The sequence below is a fragment of the Pleurodeles waltl genome, chromosome 2_2 (genome assembly GCF_031143425.1).
Source record: "Pleurodeles waltl isolate 20211129_DDA chromosome 2_2, aPleWal1.hap1.20221129, whole genome shotgun sequence".
Classification (NCBI taxonomy): Eukaryota; Metazoa; Chordata; class Amphibia; order Caudata; family Salamandridae; genus Pleurodeles; species Pleurodeles waltl.
The window spans coordinates 833,621,614-833,642,643 of record NC_090439.1 but is presented as its reverse complement, the minus strand read 5'-3'; the positions used below and the strand labels follow the sequence as shown (position 1 = coordinate 833,642,643).

The window sequence follows — 21,030 nt, the reverse complement described above, 5'->3', positions numbered from 1 at the left end:
AAGACCAGGTTCAGGCTGTCCCCCCGGACCTGGAGTGAGGGGCTACTGATAACAGTGCCCCTACCATGTTGTCTTCTGAGGAGGCCACTCCTAGTTGGAGGGTGCTGGACCCCAGAAGGGAGGGCAGGGGAGGGAAGCCTCACCCGGGCCCTAGTCCAACCTGAAGGTACAGACCGCAGGTTGGAGGGCCAGTTGCAGGTTAACAGCCCTGCACTGGTGGAGGAATGGTACAGGGCGACTTCTGTGAGCACCCTGACCATGTTGGACTCTGGGGGTACCGCTCCAGGAGGGAGGGTACAGAGCCCCAGAGGGGAGGACCAGGTTCAGGCTGTCATCCCTGACCTGGTGGAAGGGAGAGTGGTTAAAGGGTGCCCAGCACCTGGGGCTACCGCCACCCACTCTCCACAGCCACATTGGTTGGAGAGCTTTGAGAGGCCTGGGGCCTGGCTCTCATCCCTGGCAGCTGTCAGTAATCACTGTGGCTTGCTGTCCGGGTGGACAGAGTTATCCCTGGGGAGGGGACAAGTGTCACACCCCGGGGGTAGAGTGGGCAACACCACTGTGTTGGTCATGGTGGTACTATCCTGCTCCTGGGATACATCTGTGAGCAAAGTAAGGTTAGGTGCTGCACAGATGGGATCCGCAGGTAAGGAGAAAGGTTCCCCATGGGTTGGCTTAGTGGGCCCTGAGAGTATGGACCGAGGGATCCAATTGGAGTCAGGAAGGCGAAGAACTGGAGCATGCCCCTGCTGTTGTGGGCCTGGGTCCTTGTTCTGTCGCCTCAAACAGGGAAGTACATCAGGATAGTGATTGTTCTCCCCTGGCTTTAGGCTGGTAGGGGGTCATGTTGGACCTGGCTTTTTGACAGGGACATCCCCAAACTTTTTGCCTCCTTCCTCCTATTTTTTCTGACCTGTTGTTGTTGGCTTTTGACCTCTGGGCACTTTACCACTGCTAACCAGTGCTAAAGTGCATATGCTCTCTGTGTAAATTGTACTACTGATTGGTTTATCCATGATTGACTATTTAATTTACTTGTAAGTCCCTGGTAGAGTGCACTACATGTGCCTAGGGCAGGTAGATTAAATGCTACTAGTGGGCCTGCAGCACTGGTTGTGCCACCCACCTCAGTAGCCCCTTAACCTTGTCTCAGGCCTGCCATTGCAAGGCCTGTGTGTGCAGTTTCACTGCCACTTCGACTTGGCATTTAAAGGTACTTGCCAAGCCTAGAACTCCCCTTTTTCTATACATAAGTCACCCCTAATGTGTGCCCTAGGAAACCCCTAGAGCAGGGTGCTGTGTGGGTAAAAGGCAGGACATGTACTGGTGTGGTTATATGTCCTGGTAGTGTAAAACTCCTAAATTCGTTTTTACACTACTGTGAGGCCTGCTCCCTTCATAGGCTAACATTGGGGCTGCTCTCATACATTGTTGAAGTGGCAGCTGCTGATCTGAAAGGAGCAGGGAGGTCATATTTAGTGTGGCCAGAATGGTAATATAAAATCCTGCTGACTGGTGAAATCGGATTTAATATTACTATTCTAGAAATGCCACTTTTAGAAAGTGAGCATTTCTTTGCACTAAAACCTTGTTGTGCCCTTCAATCCACGTCTGGCTAGGTTTAGTTGAGAGCTCCTTCTGCATTCACTCAGACACACCCCAAACACAGGGTACTCAGCCTCACTTGCATACATCTGCATTTTGAATGGGTCTTCCTGGGCTGGGAGGGTGGAGGGCCTGCCCTCACACAAAGGACTGCCACACCCCCTACTGGGACTCTGGCAGACAGGATTGAACTGAAAGGGGGCTTGGTGCATTTCTTAGACACTCTTTGAAGTCACCCCCACTTCAAAGGCACAACTTAGTATAAAACAGGGCCTCTGCCCTACCTCATCAGACACTTGCTGGAGAAGAAACCTGAACCAGAAACTACATCCTGCCAAGAAGAACTGCCTGGCTGCTCAAAGGACTCACCTGTCTGCTTTTCTACAAAGGACTGCTGCCTTGCTGTTGGCCTGCTGCCTTGCTGAACTGCCTGGCTGCTCAAAGGACTCACCTGTCTGCTTTTCTACAAAGGACTGCTGCCTTGCTGTTGGCCTGCTGCCTTGCTGAACTCTTGTCTGGCTGTAAAGGTGCTCTCCAAGGGCTTGGATAGAGCTTGCCTCCTGTTCCCTGAAGTTTCAGGACCAAAAAGACTTCTCTCTTCCTCTTGGACGCTCCGTGTGCCGAACTTTTTCGACGCACAGCTTGTTCCGCGGCAAGAAAAACGCCGCATACCGACGCTGATCGACGCGACGCCTTCGGGACGACCGAAACTTTGACGCACGGCCTCGCAAGGACAACGCCGGCTGACTTCCTGGGAGAAATCGACGCGACGCCTGCCGTGAGATCGAAACTTTGACGCACGGCCTCGCAAGGACAACGCCGCCCGACTTCCCAGGAGAAATCGACGCGACGCCTGCCGTGAGATCAAAACTTTGACGCACGGCCTCGCAAGGACAACGCCGCCCGACTCCGCAGGAGAAATCGATGCGACGCCTGCTGTGAGATCGAAACTTCGACGCGCAGCCCCGCAGAACGACGCGCAGCCGGAAACAAGCAGGAAAATCCACGCACAGACCCGGGACATCTGGTACTCCCCGCAAACCACAGTAAGAGACTGTCCGCGCGCCGGAAAACGACACACGACTCCCCGCGTGGAAAATAACGACGCAAGTCCGTGTGTGCTGAGGAGAAATCGGCGCACACACAGTTTTCCACGTACCTCTTCTCCACCAGAAACCAGGTACTTTGTACTTTGAAAGAGACTTTGTTTACTTTCTAAAGACTTAAGACACTTTGGGGGTGATTCTAATCCTGGCGGGCGGCAGAGGCCGCCCGCCAGAATTCCGCCCCCATAATACCACTCCGCGGTCAGAAGACCGCGGAGGGTATTATGAGTTTTTCCCTGGGCTGGCGGGCGGTCTCCAAAAGACCGCCCGCCAGCCCAGGGAAAAACTCCCTTCCCACGAGGATGCCGGCTCGTAATCGAGCCGGCGGAGTGGGAAGGTGCGACGGGTGCAGTAGCACCCGTCGTGTATTTCAGTGTCTGCAAGGCAGACACTGAAATACCTTGAGGGGCCCTCTTATGGGGGCCCCTGCCGTGCCCATGCCATTGGCATGGGCACGGCAGGGGCCCCCAGGGGCCCCGCGACCCCCCCCTACCGCCATCCTGTTCATGGCGGCTTTCCCGCCATGAACAGGATGGCGGTAGGGGGGGTCAGAATCCCCCATGGCGGTGCAGCAAGCTGCGCCACCATGGGGGATTCTGAGGGCAGCGGTAAACCGGCGGGAGACCGCCGGTTTACCCTTTCTGACCGCGGCCAAAGCGCTGCGGTCAGAAGGCTCAGAATCAGGGCCTTTGTATCACTTTTCAGTGATATCTTTACAAATTTGTATTGCAACTTTGATCGTTTTGACCTGAAGATACCCAGATAAATATTATATATTTTTCTAAACACTGTGTGGTGTATTTTTGTGGTGTTATGCTATGGTGTTGTATGACTTATTGCACAAATGCTTTACACATTGCCTTCTAAGTTAAGCCTGACTGCTCGTGCCAAGCTACCGGAGGGTGAGCACAGGCTGATTTTGGATTGTGTGTGACTTACCCTGACTAGAGTGAGGGTTCTTGCTTGGACAGAGGGCAACCTGACTGCCAACCAAAAACCCAATTTCTAGCACTCCTAATATAAATCAACGCGACTTCCTCAGGACACTAAACAGCAGCATGCTCCGTGACCCCGCAAAAGATGCCATTTGGGGAGGGGATTTTAACTGTGTTCTAGATATTTTGAAAGACCGCTCCACCCCTCCATTAACCCACGCCGCAGCTAAACGAGCGTCGCTCGATTTGGCAGACTGGGCATCTAATAATGGGCTAAAAGAAATTTGGAGATCCTCCCATCCTACACTACGTGAATATTCTTTCTATTCACCAGTACACAAACTCCACACCAGGCTAGATATGTTCTTCGCTACACCTAGCATAATCCCAAAGCTAGCCACATCTGGCTACCTAGCCCGTACTATATCAGACCACAACCCACACTACGCTACATTGATCTGGGGCTATATACATGCACGTGTCCCAACATGGCGCCTGCAACCAGTCGCCCTGTCTGACCCCCCTTTTAATACTGAGTTGACCACATGCCTGTCGAACTATTTTTCCCTCAACAAAAACACAACATCAACCCGTGCCACTGAATGGGATGCCCATAAAGTCGTAATTAGGGGACACTGCCTGGCTGCATCTGTGGGCATCAAGAAAATGCTTTCCTCAGAGTTATTAAAAATAGAAACCAATATACATGAGGCGGAGATTGAGGTCACAACAAATACTGCCCCACCAGAAACACTAACTTCACTAAAAGCAAAATACAGGGAAACGGATGACAGTCTTAGTAGGCACGACTACAGACACTATAAAATGAGACAACATGCCGAGGGAGACAGATTGGGCAAATTGCTGTCGTGGCAGGTTCGGCAATCACCGCAATCATCGCCGATAGGGGCTATCAAACTACAAACAGGAGTAGTGGTTAACACTCAAGTCGACATAAACAAGGCCGTCTCCATGTATTATCACTCATTATACCAATCCACTACCCCCCCTGCAGAACAACAACTGGCTGAATTTCTGGCCCAGATTTCCCAAAACTCCAATATCATCAACAACGCTGACATCCTAGACGGCCCCTTCACTATTGAGGAGCTCCGATTGGCCCTTTCACAGATGGCGTGTGGCAAGACCCCTGGTACAGATGGTCTGCCAGCAGGATACTATAACTCACAAAGCACTCACCTCCTGCAACCTTTACTATAGGTATTTAATGAAGCGCGTAATAGGAAACAGTTACCAGACTCTATGAGGGAAGCATTAATAGTGGTCCTGCCAAAAACTGGTCGTGATCCACTAGATGTCAAGTCATATAGACCACTCTCTCTCTTGAACACTGATTGCAAACTCCTAGGGAAAATCCTGGCAAATAGATTGCTCCCTCATATGCCACACTTAATACACCCTGACCAGTCGGGATTTATTCCAGGTAGAAACACCTTTTTAAACATTAGGCGCCTAATCCGCATCATGCATCATACCACAGACCCAGGTAGTGTGACCGTGTCACTAGATATAGAGAAGACGTTCAACACGCTTGGTTGGGAATATTTATTCCGCACCCTCCAGGCATTTGGCTTCCAGAATGGCTTCATCAACTGGATTGCTACGCTATACTCCAAACCAACAGCCCGCGTTAAGACCGGTCAGGTAGTGTCGAAGGCCTTTCTTATAGGCAGAGGTACCAGGCAAGGCTGCCCGCTCTCCCCATTATTGTTTGCAGTAGCTATGGAGCCACTCGCAGCTAAGCTTCGAGACTGCGCACATAGATGGGGCATACGAGAATTCGACACATACCACATAATATCCCTATACGCAGATGATGCCCTAATATATCTGCACAACCACTCTGCCTCCCTAACCGAGGTAATGCGTATACTGAACATGTTTGCTCTTGTCTCCGGCTTGCATGTGAATTGGTCTAAGTCTTGTATCTTCCCTCTTACCTGTCTGTCCATTGAACAGAGAGCGTCTCTCCCCATACATCAACTACCATGGACACACCAGACCTTCAAATATTTGGGTGTTCAAGTGTATCACTCTATGTCAGACTTAAGGGAAGGTAACTTAGACAGACTGCTCCGCTCCACCCGTGGCTCCTTGACATTTTGGAGTTCCTTGCCTTTATCCCCAATGGGCCGGACAGCCATAGTCAAGATGCTAATATTACCAAGATTCTTATACTATTTTACCGCACTCCTGATAATTCTGCCGCGTTCATTCTTCCTCAAAGTGCATTCCCTACTGACTGACCTGCTCTGGGGCAGAGATAGACGCAAAGTAGCCCTAACTACTACACAATATCCACAAGATGAAGGAGGCCTGGGCATGCCGAATCTCGAGCTATACTATTCAGCAGCCCAACTTCAATGGGTTACTAAATGGCTCAACGAGCCGTCCAATGCAGAGTCTACAGCAATATCGGCTTACACAACCCCAACAACGATATTGACATGTTTACTAGCGGGTCCCCCTTATCCGCCAAACAATTCACCCTTACTGGATTCGGCTAGACACTGCTGGAAGAGATACGTGCAGGGTAAACTGCAGTCCCTCCCCTACTCACAGTGCCACGGTTACCGGGGATATATGCTCTATCCTCCCATCATGATGTACGGGCGGTTAACACCCTGAACATAGGAGACTTCTACTCTGGCTCTAGTGCAATCAAGTTTGTAGATCTGTTGTCTGCTGGGTGATGCATTCGGGAGCCTTTCTGACATTCAATGCCATTACTAATCTCCTATGCAATTTATGGGGCTGTGGACACAACGAACCGAATGAATCCCTTCTACTCACTGCAATACTTTCTATGGGCAACGCAAAAGGCGTGGTTGCCAAAGTATACAAAATACTTTTAGCGAGTAGCTGCAAGGCCCTAACCCCGGTCAAACTCCGCTGGGACACTGTCCTCCCCACACCAACGAGACAAAAATCCTGGGAAACAGCCCTTAACTCGGTCAAGACCGTGTCCTGCAACTCCAGACTAAGGTACATGCAATTTAATTATGTACATCAGGCTTATCTCTCCCCTGCTCGTATTCATAAAATATACTCAGGCGCTAACCCAATATGCCCAAGATGCGCTACCCCTGCAGCAACTTTCTACCATATGGTCTGGGAATGCCACACGATTAACACTGGTTGGATCCGTGTCGTTGACACAACTGCAGAAGTGATAGACCAATTGTTGACCCCTACTCCAGAATCCTGCTTGCTTATTATACGCCACCGCACAAAAGGTGACAAACACACTCTCACAAGTTTGTGGACTTGGCTTTTGTGTCATACAAACGCCTGTTAGCTACACACCGGAAGGCCTCAAGCGCCCCTTCCCACTCCCTCTGGTTGCGAGACCTACACGATTATGCAATGGCAGAGTCTCAAACATTAAGACACTTACAACATAAGGGTCAGATACAAGGCAGGACTGACAGTTGGGACCTTTTCGTAGTCAGAATTGAATCCAGAGACGATAAGTATCCACCATGAAATAGCCCTTTAACATTCTTGGGTCACGCTGTTATTAAAGTTACCCATAGCAGCAGAGTTAGTTAAAAGCAGAGCCACTCAACCGCACTGTCACGCCAAGTCCATAAGTTATCTAACCACCAGCCACTCCTTGATATTGTTATTTCTCCACACCAAAATGCACACATAGATACGAAGACCTTAGTACCTGTATAGTCGAATGCTTCCACTATTATATCTGACGCCAACATATATAAGTAAAAATAATAACCATCATGTCAAATGTTAATAGGTATATAAAGTTTATTGAATGTCAGTACACTAAAATACAGCTGTGATGTACAGTGTAATGCACATACATTAAGAAAAACACGCGGAGGGAAGCTGGATATTCTCTCACTAAGACATATGTTATGTACTGCTACTTTTGTACCTTGTTTTGAATTAAGTTAAATGAACAGATTTAAAAATAAAGTAAATGGGTTCCTTAAAGGCCTTACTCATATGTTTCATTCTTCCCCAATTGGATTTGAATATGGTTCTGACATTCCTGATAGGCCCTCCTTTCAAACCTCCCCATAATTGTCCTCTCAGGCTTCTAAATTTAAAAACAGCCTTCCTTGTGGCCATTACATCTGCCTGCAGGTGAGTGAGCTTGAAGGCATTGTCATCTAAGCCACCCTACCTTTCCATCTATCCTGACAAAGTGGTTCTTCGCATGTAGGCCTTCTTTCTTCTGAAAGTGGTCACGCCCTTCCATGTGGACCAATCCAGCCCCTTGCCTACTTTTTATGCACCCTCACATCCTTCTAAGGAAGAAGAGAGACTCTACTGCCTGGACCCAAAAAGAGCATTGGCACCCTACTCTGATCGTACCAAAGAGTTCCGGGTGGATGATCAACTCTTTGTTGGCTATTTGGGTGCAAAGAAAGGTTGGGCAGTGTAGAAGAGAACCATCTGCTACGCACTGGCTAAGAAGCAACCCCCTGATGGCTTGTGTGCTCATTCTACCAGAGCTAAAGCTGCAACCACTGCTTTAGCATGCAGAGCTCTGGTCCTGGACATCTGTCATGCGGCAACATTGGCATCTCTGCACACGTTTACCAAACACTACCGCCTGGGACCCACCCCTCCTTCCCTCTCTGAAAACTGATATCTAGGGACAGGGACTCCCCCTTGAGGGCCCTAGTTTTGAGGCACCAGTGGTCACTTTTCTTCATGGCTCTGCGCTTCTGACGTGGAAAGTCGGGAAAATAAACTGACCACTGCTCTCCGGGGTTGCATCTATTTAGGACCCGCAACATTGTATCCGATGTGGACGACACTGACAACAGACACAGAGCCTATTGATGCCACCCAATGGCGCACAGGTGTAGTGCTTGAGAAAAATCTCTGGATCCAGACTGATGTCTGGGGTAAATTCTAAGGTAAGGAATCTGCAACTAAATTTTATCTCTACCAGAAAAGGTGTTACCAAAGGTAAGTAAACCATTAGGGCTATGCCCACCCAGTTTTAGATAAGAGTTGGGCAGCCACAAACCTTACTTATGGGGACAGGCTCTAGTGCACATATGCCAAATTGCATTTATTTTTTAATGTAAGCAGGCTAAGCAGGGCTGACCTAGCATCAGCTCTTGCGCTGCAGTTCTCAGGAATCTTAGGAGACCGCCCACTGATGACTTTAAGCAGTGTCCCATTTTCAAGCAGCCCCGGTCATTTACAGAAGCAGCCCCATATTTCCCATGGCTGCTTGTCAATCACTACACAGGCTGCATGCTTGTGTGAAACAACTGCCCCTTTCAAAGTCATCAAAGGGTGGTGTGGGAATGGGTGAGGAAGCATCACGGAACTCTTCCAACCATGTGATGAGTTGGGAAAGGGTGAGATTACAGCATGCTCCCTATTTATGATTGGGGGCATGTGACTTGACGTCAGAGTTTCTCTGTGACATCCGGTCACATGCATGCTGTAAACCAAAAAAATGACAGATTATCTCTTGACATTTGACTCATCTTCAGAGGGGCCTTTGAGCTCAACCATAGTACGCATTTTTCAACACACACTCGCATGTGCTAACAAAGTCATCAGGACATGAGAGCACCTTGAAATACGACTCTTTGGGGACGCAGTATAGCCTAGTTCCTGTGGTTGTGTGCTTTTCCAAAGATTTCACAATAGACCCACAGTTTGTGGCCACCACATTTCTTGCTGGCATTCATGATGAAGCCATATCATCTAAAGGTACTTGCACGTTGAGTCTAGCTTCATGACAAGTGAGCTGAGCCAATAAATAAAGCAACAAAGTTTGTTTAGTTCTTCAACACTTCTGCTTAATAACTTTATCAAAATATTTAAGCATACTTTTGTGTTAATGGAGCACAGCAATATTTATATTAGTTTCACTCTGGTTGAAAAAATCTATGAACTCCATGGCAGGCAATGATGTATATTGAAAACCAGTAGATTTTTGAAGAAATCAGGAGTTGCGTTTATTGGTTCTACTGAACTCTTACCATTGGTGAACCTTTTTTTACTGGCATAAGACTAGTGGACAAGACTAGTGCAATGTGAAAGCCTGTCGAGCACTGCTGAATCATATTATGTTTATTAAAAGTAAACATATAATGAGACATGTAAACCTAGTAAAATAGGTGAGTGGAAATATGACTATTTGTTAACTTTTTTAACTTCATTTTCCTAGAGGCGTTTGAAAAATACTGTGATGACATAGAGAACACACCCGCATGGGGCGGCCAACTTGAGGTATGTCTTTGGAGGCTCTTCTCAGTGAAACTGATGTTGTACTGGAAATTGTAAAACCTGTAGCACTAACTGTTGTACTGGCGCACCTTCTAGCTGTTTATTTAGTGTAGGTAATTTATTTTGTGATTTGGTTTATGTAATGATAATTGAAGCAAAGCTGTTTTAGATGCCTACACAAAGCTCATGTTAATTCCACATCTGATTATTCATTATTATGCTCTGTTCTACAATAAGGTTGGATTCAGTAGTATATTGCAGCAGAAATGTATTCTAGATGTACCTGATTTGCCTGCTTCTGGTTAAAAATGAAATATTTTGTAAAGAAAAATATTTTTTTTTTTGTTATCGGAATGAGATGTGGTCAACAGGACTTTCTGAAAGTTAATGGATTTGGCCCAGTTCCTAATCTGTCATTTTGGTTTGGTTACCGATTTGATATGAAGTATGAATTGTTATTCACTTAAGTTTAAACTATTTTTTTAAAAATTAGTTCATTGGCATTGTGACATGTCACAACATCTCATTCAAGTACAAGTCGTATATAATTTTTTTGCGGGCCCTTTGTGTTGGGTGCTTGGCAAAAAAACCTACATAGCGGTGCACTGGCAACTTTTTATTAAGGTAGTTGAATATGAATAGTGTTTTACTGGACGTATTGGCTACAAGATTTACCTGATTCCTAGACCGATTCTTCAATAATGACGTTCTACCTAGGAGGTGGAAGGCAACGACATGGTATACTGTCCGTGCATTACTCACTGCTGAAAGTCCAGATCTCAGTCCTCGACATGGGTGAGTCAGCCTTGACAACATCAGACACCTGTGGTCCTTACCCTTGGAAATGTATGCTATCAACTTTTGTTCACTGGCCTTGAGATAGACTCCTCCTGTGTCAACTATTTGCGCTGCATTAATGGAAGGGGAATACAAGAATCAGTAAAAGCAACTCAACCAGCTTAAACCTGGTGACAAAAGTACAGCTGATGGTTATAGAATTACATCTGATGTTAAGTGCGTCACCACATGCACTACTTGTGTTTTCACTGACCGCCATCCTACACGTTAAATAAAAAATAAATGTCCACATTTAGTGTAATTTACTGCCCTAAGTAATAAGAGCTGAGTGCTGATATTAAAAAGGTAAGACATAGCCTGCTTTGCTGTATGAATATTTGGTTCTTTATGGTTGGAAAACATTCAGGTCCTTTAGTGACCCTCTTCACCCCGACACACTTTATCACTTTATAGCAGTATTTGTTTTTAATAAAACAACTCAATTTTTTCATCTTCTGTATCAAACAAACCCATGCAAGCAGTGGGTGCAGAAAAATATACATCATCATTACCACTCTGACATCTAGGCAGTCCACACAAGATCATTACCCCCCAGTCCATAATAGCTCCAGCATTTGCCCCAATCCTTATTTTGCTTTCTTGGGCAACCACTTGTCTCATAAATGAACTCCTCCAATTTCACACACCAGTCCATGGCTGCTTGTTCCAGTAGAGTGCAATATCCCTTTTACCTGCAAGGTGCCCAGACCCACCAAGGTGCGTTCACCACGGCATCCTCCAATATGTTACAATATTGCCAGAAGAGCAATACAGGAAGTAGGTGTGATCTGAGTTTCCAGCACACAGAGGGTTGTAAAGATGGTCAGCTAGTACCTTGCGATCTTTGGACACCACCATACCATGTGGAAGAACTCCCCTCTGGGCAATTAAAACAGGTGGGGGATGGTCAACTCTGTGTCTTCCACAGCCAAAAGGGCATCATGTATGTAATGTGCAGATATTTTAACTGTATGAGATGAAAGGGTATGGTCAGCGTGTGGGGGTCCATTCTGGGGTATCTCCAGTTACTGTCCTCCTATGGGCCTACCAATACTTCTTTGAGTGGCAGGAAGAGATCGGACTCTTTAAGGATTTCTAAATAAATATGCAAGACACCTCCCTTGCCCAGTGGCATTAGGATCTTAGCCTCTAATGGACTGAACTCTGGCACCTATTCCAATATGTCCCTGTGTGAGTAGAGAGCATGACTGAGCTGGAAGAACTGGGACTTCTGGAGTGAAATTCCATCTGCAGTTCTGCAAAGGATTTCATGGCAGACTCCCCTCCACACAATCCTCATTGTAGAAATGCATATACAATCCCATTCCCGAAACCATCTAACATCCGCATCTGTTCAAGGGCTCGGCTCCTCCACAGGCGATCTCCAGTGTGAGCCTGCTTTCCTACCCCATCCAGCGCTGGGCTGTCCTCCATGCAAGGAGAATTGCCTTGGTCATGGCTGGTAGTGGGGTGGGAATTGGCAATCCATACAGTATTGATATAATGTTATCACAGGGAAGTGGTCTCGAAGTGGAAGCCAGGATCGGACCAGCCCCCATGTAAACAGTCATTCAGGACAAGCAGCTGTAAGGCACAATGGCACCTACAGAGATCAGCCACTCCCAGCCCCCCATCATAGGTGTGCTGTGTGCATTTCTGGAATGTGATACGTTGGTGGTTGGTGCATCCATAGAAATGCCCTGTTTTTAGTGTCCAGTGTGCCAAACCTGGTCTGAGGTATTAATAGTGGGCAGTTCTGGAATACGTATTCCAGTTCAGGGCAACTGTGTCCATTATGTCGAGGAGGAGGCCTGTCCATCGCGAGAGATCGTGGGTCATGTGGGAGAACAGCGCTTTCATATTTAGGTTCCACGTGAGACCAAGAGGAGGGAAATGTGAATGCCTGAGTACAGGAAGCTACGTTTGTGGCTTGGCAATCTGTCTTGCCAGTCAAGCACACCCCTATCGCCAATGAAGGCACTAGCAGGGACCTGAAGGCCTGATGCCTGAATGTAAGATGTGAAAGAGTTGTGGACCTGCTTCTGCTGGTCTTGAGAGAAATAGTAAGATATTGTCCACATAAAGGGTGATGAGGTCATCCTTACTTTTCCCCCTACCCCCCCAGTTGAACCCCCAGACCTTAGCGTCACACCAGATCAAGGCAGCCAGTCGTTCTATCATCAGAGCAAATAGCAAAGACCATAAGGAGCAGCACTGCCAGGTACCCCTGTGAACCAGGAAGGGATCCAGCAACATCCCGTTGACCCTGACCTAAGCCCTAGGATGGGAATAAAGTACCTAAACATAAGCAAGAAAGCGGGGTCCAAAACCCAAATGCGATCAAATACCCTCATGAGGTGTCCAGGAACGACCTGGCTTGGCAGTTTGAGCTGGACTGGTCTCATGGGAGGCAGGGTCAAGACTGATTTGTATATGGCTGGGTCCAAACTGGGGTAACATGGCACGTAAAACAACAATGAATTAAACACAGATCTGTGACTGGGGATGAGTGTTTGAAAACTTTCAACACTGTCCATCATTTTATTTTGTGATTTTGCTATGTGCACCCTAAGTAGCTAGGAGTATGCCCAAACGTGAATCCCTTGCTTGCTGTGCCACTAGATTCAAGCTAGCCTGGCTGATGAGGGGTGATACCCTGAAACTGGTCCCAGGATGCTTGTTTCAGGTCCAGGAAGGACCTGGCTTGGCAGTTCCGGCTGGGCTGTTTCCATGGGGAGCAGGGTCAAGACTGATTTGCATCTGTGGCTGGGGGTGAGTGTTTGAAAAGTTTCAACACACCGACCATCATTTTATTTTATTTTGTGATGCCCCCATGAGGAAGTCCTAGTCCATGGAATCAAAGGTTTTTTCAAAGTCTATAAGGATAAGCGGGGCAGGGTCAGCAATGCGTAGTTAGTGCATCAATAACCTGTACTGCGATTGGGGGTGAACTCACAGTGGTCAGGATGGACGCGTTTTCGGGTAGTTTTCCCTCTTATGAAGAACTGTAATAGTGACCAGATCTAAATCTGGAATGAATATCCCTCTGTGAACCGCTTTCCTTGAAAAGTAAAAGTAGCGGCTCAGATATGTTTACATGGTTTCTTTAGTACTACGTGGGGAAGCCGTAGGGGCCCAGAGTCCTGTCTGGATTCATTGCAGTGAAAGCCTCCTCCAGCTCCTCAAGTTCTATGGTATGGTCAAGAACTGTGCCTGCCAGAATTAAAGAGAATCGGCAGAGGAATATCTGCAATTAGAGGCCAGGGTGTTTCCCCCTCACGCCTGGGGCATTTTATGTACGTTTTTCTAGTATTCCACAGAAGCATTGGCAATGAAGGTGGCCTCCATGTCAAGCATGCCATCCAGAGCTATCACTTTGAGTATCACTCAGGACAGCGAATCATGGGCCGCCAGGGAGTAAAGCAACTTTCCAGATTTGTTGCCCCAATCGTAGACCCACTTGCTTGAGTCTCTCTAACAATTAGCTTCATCCAGGCAGAGGTGATCAGGTGTTGACCTGTGAATGGCCAGTTAGCGGCCTTCGGGGGCAAGGCTCCCCACTATGTTGAGGCAGAGGACCTGGGCCTCCAGAGCGGTTATCACACCATCTTCTCCCATTCTCAGCCTCTAATGAAGGATTTTGCAACTACTCGTGTAATGCTACCCTGCTCCCACAAGATGCCTGGGGAGTCCACAGATTCCATATTTATTTCAAAATGTTTGTACCTTTTGCGCCAGGAAACCTGAATGTTCCCCAGTCTACAAGATGCCAGGTGTTAAGTCACTTGAGAGCATTTCCTAAAGTCCCAGGGGTTTCAGGGGAGGCTAAACTGGTTAGTGGTTGAAGATGTTTAGTGGAAGAATGTGTGCCCCAGACATGTGGGGAAAATCTGTGTCCAGTAAAAATAACAGGTGTATACAGGATCTACATTTGTGGGCTGCAGAAGTGTGTGTGTGTGTGCTCTCCGGCAGAGGGTTACATGCATGTCAGGCATCGCATAGGCCCAAGCCCATGACCCATTTAACAAGTCCTGTCTCTTTCTCATTTGATCTCACACTTATTTCCGGAAAATAAAATGGGATTGCATGAGTGTTAAAATCTCATCCTAGAAAAAGTTTTGTGAAGAAGACTCGTCACCCCCTGGCGCCTCACGTGTAGCCGGCGTATGACACGGTGTCATAGCTGCATCGGGCCAAGAATGGACATTTTGTGCCTAGTAGGTGTGTTTCCTGCAATAACAGTAGGAGAATGCTTATTAGCAAACTTAAGCTTTGCCCCCATTGACATTCCTTGCTAGAGTCTTAAATTGGTACATGATACGGCATGTGCCGAGAAGATGTCCATCAGGGGATGAAACCCATGGGCATCAATCATAGTGCTCCACCTTCTCTTCCTCCTGCCTTCACTCATCTCCCCAAATAGCAGAGCCGTGTGTGGCCTAAGTGGACAGTGTTGTACTGAAATTACTGCATGTCAAAAACAGAGAAGGCTAACAGGGCCAAACCAATCCCCCTTGATCCCCTGCACTCTGCCCCACCCTATACTTCCACCCCAGAAGCATCTGTCGCCCCAAGAATGGAAACAAAAGGAAGAGAGAGAGACTCTCCCCCTCAAGCAGTCGCACCTATGAGGCAGTACCAGACAGGGCCTGCAGCGCCACAGTACCCAGCGAATATCATGCATTTAAACAACGCCCTGTTGCTTGTTGTCATAATTGTGAGGCTGGGTGCCTCTGATGACTTAAATTTATGATGAAATAGGAGAAAGCAGCTCGGCCTTCCGGGCCTAAGATCATCCAGACTGTGTGAGATGTGAGTCCATCCCATGGCAGAGGCATCGGGAATGTGGCACAGAGGCTGTGTCCAACCCAGCATACTCCTTCCCCTGGGGGAGCTAAGGTATCCACATCTGATTCAGAGGAGTCTTTTGCTTTCGTGAAACCTTGTGCTTTCGCTGTAGCTGGGGATCCTATTTCTCGCCTCTGGGCCCCCTCCATGCTGGGACGGGTTTACTCCTGAGTGAATGTTGCTCTGTTAGCCTTTCCCTTATGGCTTTGGGCGTATAAAAAAGGATTTCGAGACATGCAGAATCTTAAGTTTAGCAGGCAACAGTAACATATAGTGAACCTTCATGGCCTTCAGTTTTTGTTTCACAACCTTGAAAGATTAGCGTTATGCCTAGTCAGTTAGTGTAGTCTGTGAAAATCATGATTTTTGTCCAGTTATGCCTGATTGAATCTTAGCTACGGGCTGTGAGGAATATTGTCTTTGCCTCTATAATTGAGAACTTTAGAAATTGTGGGGTGGGTAGAGGCACCCAGGGGTGTGTGAGCCACCAGCAATCTGTGGGCATGGTCTAGAATGAACAGGTGGAAATGCCCAATGGTGGCACCTATGTAGCAAGCCACTGCTCCAGACATCTCTCAGGAGCGGTGCCCTCCACTCTCTCTCTCTGGAAGGTTGCTCTGCTATGAACGGTTTATGGCATCCTCTACCCGCTGCTTCAGGACTCTGGATGTAAACAGCAGATGTGTCACCTTAGTCTCGAGCCCATCTAGCATATCTTTTAGGTCTGAAATGTGCCCCTTTGCTCCTGAGACCTGATCCACCACATTGCAAAGATCTTGACGTAGAAGTGTAACGTTGACCCCCACTTAGACAATCTTGGTCTCTAGTGCTGCTCTCTAGGCCTGGATTGCCTGTACAATGACATTTTTGTCCAGGGAATACAGACGGCACTGTTCTTGGCACCAGTCACCGCTGCCCTTCGAAACTTCATGCTCTGGGGCCGTGAACCTGTCAATTTTAGTTTGGGCTTGGAAGACAGGAGTTTTCCTCGCCCCATTTTTAAGTGGACATGCAGTGTGTGTCCTTGAAGCCTATGTGTCGCTGCTCCTTCTCCTCCAGAGGTACCGCAGATCAGGACCGGAGGAGCCCGTTTTGTTTGTTGTATGTCTTCAAGGGGACTAGGGGCGGGTGGCATGGGAGGACAACAACCCCTCCGCCCCCTCCCCCAGCTATCGATCACAGCTTGATCCAGTTCAGGCCTCGTAAATAGGTATCTTAAAGTTTAGAGGATGGGAGGCTCCCCATCTATCAGGTTCCCTAGTGCCTCCCAGCTGTGCATGCCAGCTCTACCTTTTACAAGGCCTGCATGCACACACCGGTCTCTAACCCTTCTACATCGACATGTCGGGCTACTCTGCCCACTCACCAGTCCGGTGCCCATCAGCGGTGTTCTTGGAAGCCCGCCACTATGGCTCTGGTTGCAGCAACTGGGTTCCATGAGGCAGTGTCTCTCTCTGTGGCTCTGCCACAGGTTTGTGTCTAGCCTGCTCGGTAGCTGTAGCCTCTGGGTCTCAGTCAGAGCTGCCACCGCCCCGGTGTCCACTGCAGTCCCTGTCTGGACCAGGCAGCCACATTCAGCCTAGATGGCCTGGACCTCTCCACCCACCCTTTAGCCAAAGGTCGTCTGCAGGCTAGGTTGGGCCCCAGTTTCCTCTTGGGTCACCATTGCTCTTATCTGAGTTTCCTTGGATAGAGTTGGTTGTGTTTGTCAGTTCTGTCGCCCCTCCTGCTTCTCGGTGTGGCCCTGGCTACGACTGGATCTTACATGGCCAGAGGTGCCTCTGCAGGTCTCCTGGCAGCTTGCGGCACCTCCAGAGCCCGCCGCAGGGTCTCCACCACTAATGCCACCACAGCAGGCCTCTGTCAGGGGGATGCAGGTCCCAGGGTGAGCCACATTCTGCAACCCAATTGCGCTACTGCCATTTTGTATTTAGGCCACACATTGGCCGCAGGTGATGGCTTGGGCGGTTCTATCAATCTGTGTTCCGAGTGAGACTGCTTCACAGGGTGCAACGTTCTGTCAGCACCCCATCTTGTTGTCTGTTGTGTGGTAGATGAGGCCAGCGACAGGATGACAAGTGACTCAGGCGCCAGAGCTCAGACAAAAACGTCCGCCATCTCGGCCTTACCCTTAGTGGCAGTTATTAAGCTACTAAGTGAATGAAAATATGTTTTCCTGGCAGCATATTTAACTGCTCATAATCCTGCTTACCATTGTTTTTTTCTTGGCAATATTTTAAACCACCATATCATTGAATATTTACTGTACAACCTGGTGTCTATCTTAGCTGAGTATTATAGCGGCAGACTGGTAATTTGTATTGCATCTGGGACCAAATGTCAAAAGGTACAGACCAATTACTTCAGAATCAAAGACAATGTGTTGTATTACCAACCACTGCAGCATGAATTTTGAATCAAACTTTAATGTCCAGAAGCTAGCTTTTACCTAACAAGGGGCTATAAAGCGAAGGCCAGGTCTGCAATATTGCAAGGAAAATTTCCCACTTAAAATTACCACATACCATGTCGGGAGGACCAGTGCTTACCTCCCTGAATGCTGAAAAGGCATTTAATCATATAGACTGGGCCTAACTTCAGAAAGTAGGTCTGGGGCATTCGTGTGGATGGATCATGTCCAACTATGTATAACCCAGCAAACAAGATCCTTGTAATTTGAAACTTTACCCTTCCAGCGGAAATGCAGAACAAAGTATGGATGTCCTCTATGCATGTCCTTCCCAGCATGCATGTCACCTAGAATACTAACCCGGCTGCAGTCAGACTTTGTTAGTTGTATGGAGAAGAAAAAAGCGAGAGTTGAGAGGAACTCCTAGTACCTATGGGTAATTGGGAAATGTCATGTCTAGATGTAATCAGCACTAAAATGCTTCCCACATAAGAATTGTGTTGCATGGATTGTCCGAGGAATCTGAAAAGATATGGGTATTTATAGAACTGCCTATTGTTGGCAAACCATTAAGTGGCAACTCCTGTATGCAAAAACATCATAGACCATGTTCACGTGTCATAAATCCTACACTTGGAAAGTTTCTGGACATATGAGATGTGGTGTTGGGAGGGGCAATCTGATACATTTTCTGTCCGTCCACATGAACCCTGAGATCACTGCTGCCCTGGACAAGAAAACATTTGACGGGTAGCAGAGAGAGGCTGCTGAGCGACTGAGCTTTTTAGAAACCGCAAGCAACACCCCTAGGATGCAATAAACCACATAGACCATACTCATCTGTCATAAATCCTATACTTGAAATCTTCCTGGACATATGGGATGTTTACCTGTTGACCTTTCTGACTATTCACAGGAACCCGCAGTAAACTGTGGCCCACGATAAGAAAACGCTTCACAGTAGTTGGAGAGGGGCTGTATTTGCAACTGCTGTAATGCCTTTTGACATGTGCAAGCGCCAGGTCATGATGAGTAAAGTTAACAGACTTCACTACTGTCAGCTTAGGCACAGGGTCTTGCAACCAGGCATTACAAAAGAAGCAATTCGGGAACTCGAGCAATAGGAGATTATTTTTTTTTTTTGGGGGGGGGTGCCACCTTCCCAGTTCGAAGGTCTTCTGTCAAAATTAAACCATCCATTGGATGTTCAAATCGTGATTGCACAGAAGGTTAATATAAGATGAAGTGGAGACTAGAAATAGGGGGGACATTACAAACATAATATAAGAGGCAGGGCATAACTGAATCTAAATGCGTCATACAAATAGCACTAGACACCGGTGACAAATAAATAATTCTACCCAAAACGATCAGACTTCTGTCGGGTAGGTGTGGTGAAAAGGAAGTTGTTTCACATCTAGTGGTCATGCTGAAAAGGTCATTGAATAATGGGAGAGGTTCTAGGTGATAACTGATTTTTCCTTACGATCTAAATATGTGGCTGCTGGGAAAGGGTGCATGGGGGGAGTGAATGTGCCGTCCAAGAAATATGGAAAACAGTCACCAGTTATTGACCGTGGCAGCAACCCAAGGAATGCACGTGGTTCAACAGGGTATAGGCTAACCTCTCATTCGGAACAGTAACATACCATCTCAAGAAAATACCAAGATCATTTGGACACAAATGGTGGCCTTTCATACAATATATATGTCCAGTTTGGCTGCATGCACTCACTATTTACAATGACGTTTTGTAAATGATGTTAATTTGCTTGGGCGAGGGATTGGAATTCGGCGATCATTATGAGAAGGAAGGACTACACATGTTACAGAAATGTTTATTGTAATCCTAAAACAAGAAACTTAACCACAAAAAAATACTTCCCCATGCCATTCAGCAATGCCCATTGGTTGAATCAAGCAGTTTTCTGACGGGGCTGATAGTCACAAAGCCTGTGCTTCAGGAAATGACCGTTTTGAAAAGCGCATGGCTTTTTTGTTGGGGGAATAGATCTGAAGCCTCTGACTAACAGTGTACTGTCTGTTTCAAATTGGGGCTAAGATCTCAAAGCTTGTTACAAGATGGAAGCTGTTTAGGTAAGAAGTATTTGGTGGAAGCCTTGGTGATCGGGCGGCAGTGCTTGTCTGTACAGTCCAAGGGCCTTCTTGCCAATAAGGGGCAGGAAAATATCTATGTACCCACGCATTTGAGTACCTCTTGGGATAAGCAGTGAGTCACAATGCCCACAACCTTCTAACTAGATGCAGTTCAAAAGATACCACAGAGGGGCACCTCAGAGTCATACCTGTCTGAAACAGAGTATTTTCTGAAAGATTAGGCTCTTGTAACCAACTCCCCAAGGTAGTTGATGGACCATTTCCAAAACCCACCTTTTGGAGGCATTGTCCCCAGAGAGTCTGTGTCAGTTGTTACCAGTCTTAGCTTGACTGTTACACCTGCACCAAACATCACCAACAATACCAATCTTGTCCTTGGTCCACACAGGGGAGTGGAGAGGCTGGTTTTGCAAATTAAACTGTTGCACATGCGTAGGAAGTCCATTCTTCAAATTGTAAGCGTAAGACGGAGAAGCAAATCAGTATTTCGATGTGTGGTGGGCACTATAGCCTTGGGTACTGATTGAGCAAACATTGTGTATGCCTACTCTCCGTTACTGTTGATTGTAGCATAACCTTCAGTGCTTCTCCCTTCACAGCTCATCCTGGCCCTCAGTAGGAATGTAGATATTTTCTCTGTGCCACTTTACCAGCTTTTTAGTACAACAATTGCAAATTCCAAAGTAAGAATACTGGGTCCTCCATTCTCACTGGATGACCTTTTTTTGTTGTATAATTTGTCTGAGTTATTGTTTTTATCTAATCAATCTCCTTGCTGTACCTGGCCAGGGCATCCTGTCTTTTACACTAATGTCAAGGTACCCATAATTCGATCAAGAATGGTTTCTCTTTGCATTCGTTGACACAGTTACCATCGATCATTAAAGATTACTACTCTTCCTATGTTTTCTGGTGAAGTGAACCT

The 21,030-nt window shown here is 47.2% G+C and overlaps 1 protein-coding gene across 1 annotated transcript in view; it reads left to right on the top strand.

Moving 5' to 3' along the window:
• The window catches only part of OTUD6B (OTU deubiquitinase 6B), a 147,604-nt gene that overhangs the window by 80,172 nt on the left and 46,402 nt on the right, over window positions 1-21,030 (top strand). The window contains exon 5 of the mRNA XM_069220460.1: window positions 9,834-9,895. Within this exon, the coding sequence (XP_069076561.1) occupies window positions 9,834-9,895 (62 nt within the window). The remainder of the gene's footprint in view (window positions 1-9,833; window positions 9,896-21,030) is intronic.